Source organism: Sinocyclocheilus grahami, unplaced genomic scaffold (assembly GCF_001515645.1).
Source record: "Sinocyclocheilus grahami isolate Dianchi unplaced genomic scaffold, SAMN03320097.WGS_v1.1 scaffold22.1, whole genome shotgun sequence".
Lineage (NCBI taxonomy): Eukaryota > Metazoa > Chordata > Actinopteri > Cypriniformes > Cyprinidae > Sinocyclocheilus > Sinocyclocheilus grahami.
Genome location: NW_015505201.1, coordinates 1 through 1,781, shown reverse-complemented (window position 1 = coordinate 1,781; position 1,781 = coordinate 1). Strand labels below are relative to the sequence as shown.

At 38.6% G+C, this 1,781-nt stretch overlaps 1 protein-coding gene across 1 annotated transcript; it reads right to left on the bottom strand.

Annotated features, from left to right (window-relative positions):
- Nucleotides 1–615: 615 nt before the first annotated feature.
- On the bottom strand, nucleotides 616–1,682 carry LOC107559788 (protein FAM107B-like). The gene is made up of 3 exons (XM_016243745.1): nucleotides 1,622–1,682; nucleotides 1,306–1,502; nucleotides 616–1,224 (listed from the first exon to the last, which is right to left on the bottom strand). Exons 1-3 carry the CDS (start codon nucleotides 1,680–1,682, stop codon nucleotides 1,105–1,107), a joined length of 378 nt encoding a protein of 125 aa, XP_016099231.1. The 3' UTR covers nucleotides 616–1,104.
- Between the last annotated feature and the right edge of the window lie 99 nt (nucleotides 1,683–1,781).

Genomic DNA, 1,781 nt, shown 5'->3' with positions numbered 1-1,781 from the left:
TCATTCTGACAGCACCCATTCACTGCAGAGGATCCATTGGTGATGTGGTGAAGTAATGAAATGCTAAATTTCTCCACATCTGTTCAGATGAAGAAACTAAATCAACTATATCTTAGGTGGCCTGATGGTGAGTAAATGTTAACCAAAATTTTTGGGAGAACTACTCCTTTAAAAGAATTGCCTTCCTCTCTAAGATCACTTGCACTTCTTGGTCACACAGAGATTCATATAGACATCAAATGAACAAAGAATTCAACATGATAAAATATTTATTAAAAGAAGGTTTTAAGGGAACACAAGGAGTGGTTATTTATTGGCTCAAATCTACACAAAACCATGTGTCTTTCTTCATTAATAAACATTTCATGTTCTCCTTCAACTTCCATTCAAGTGAAAGAGAACAGATGCACTTGCATTTAATATCACATTGAACTAAAGTATTAACTTATTAGTAATGTATTCATTAAAAAAGTTGTAACAAAAATATTTGCAAAGAAAACTCACAAAACTAGAACTAGTATTGCTTATGAAATTTAGCAGAGGGAGCGCACAAACATTACAATTCATAAAAAGCAAGCATGATGCAACTACAACTTGCATTGTTGGAACTTTATATTAATTTCCTTTAAATGTCAACCAAGAGGAAAATGTCTCGAGAAGCCCTTTCGAACAAAAGCTTACACTGAACATAAATAAAAGAGGATTGTTTTGGCTTAAAAGAGTCCATCCAGTGTCCCATTTCAGGTCTTTAAAGTAAAATAGTAAAATAATATGTGCCCCCTTTCCAAAACATAAAAAAATACCCAACAAAGTAATCATGTGGTCTCTGTTTGTTCCGCCATGAATGTTCTTTGAAGCCAGTCAACCAGTGGCAAAGAGTGTGCAAGAGTTTGTGTGAATGTGTGTCGTTTATTCTTCAATCCTCTTTATTTGTGAACGTTGTTCAGGAAAAGAGGCTGCGTGAATACTGGTTGTGTCTGCGAGCAGGCAACAGGAACCGTTCGTCTACAGTCACTTGTTTCATAGGGACACATAGGGGGAAAACATCAGGAAATCCCCACAAACCCCAGTCCATTTTCCAACAAATGTGCCATGGAAACTGTTCTAGGTGGCACGCTCCTGCTCGTCCACTTCCTGTTTGGTTCTTCTCAGATTGCTTTTCATTTTGACAAACTCTGGGGTGTTTTCTTGCTCCTCTTCATTCTTATGTTGCCCCAATTCCAGCTAAACAAGAAGACAATTTCAGTCACTCATTTCTGGATATGTCCATTAAACATCTATGTCTTTGTGTGCGAGGAAACATACCTGTTCAAGGGTTTCTCGTCTCTTCATGAGCTCGATCTCAAGGTCTGACCTTTTCTTGTGCGCCTCCTGCTCCTCTTTCTGAGCCTTCAACACCTGGTCTCTCTTCCTCTTCTCCATCACTTTCTGGAGTTCTGGTTTATTCTGCGGCGCAAGGCCCCTGTGATAAGAAAAACAAGGAGACGATGAGATATTTGACAATAAATACCCACGATTTTACATTTTCTGAAGAACTGTGGTCATTGGCCCTGCAAAAGTTGCCACCATTACACGATATGTCCAAATTCATAGTATTGCAAAATGTACCCGGATGACTTACTACTTCTGGCTAAATTCTGCAGTGTGCATTCGATGGACACTTTAATATCCCATGAGGCCATGGGAGAGGATTTATGTTAATACAGTGAAGCAATGCAAGTGACAGGTCACATGACAATAACAACATGGCAGATGCAGTACGCCTGAATTTCATTCATAAA

Bases quoted from the DNA above. Each gene is read 5' to 3' on its own strand.
- LOC107559788 (XM_016243745.1), bottom strand. From the start codon at position 1,682: ATGGCCTCATGGGATATTAAAGTGTCCATCGAATGCACACTGCAGAAT. The intron at 1,503-1,621 runs GTAAGTCATCCG...GTGGGTATTTAT, and splicing joins GCAGAATTTAGCCAGAAGTA to TGTCAAATATCTCATCGTCT. The intron at 1,225-1,305 runs GTATGTTTCCTC...CTTCTTGTTTAG, and splicing joins GACGAGAAACCCTTGAACAG to CTGGAATTGGGGCAACATAA.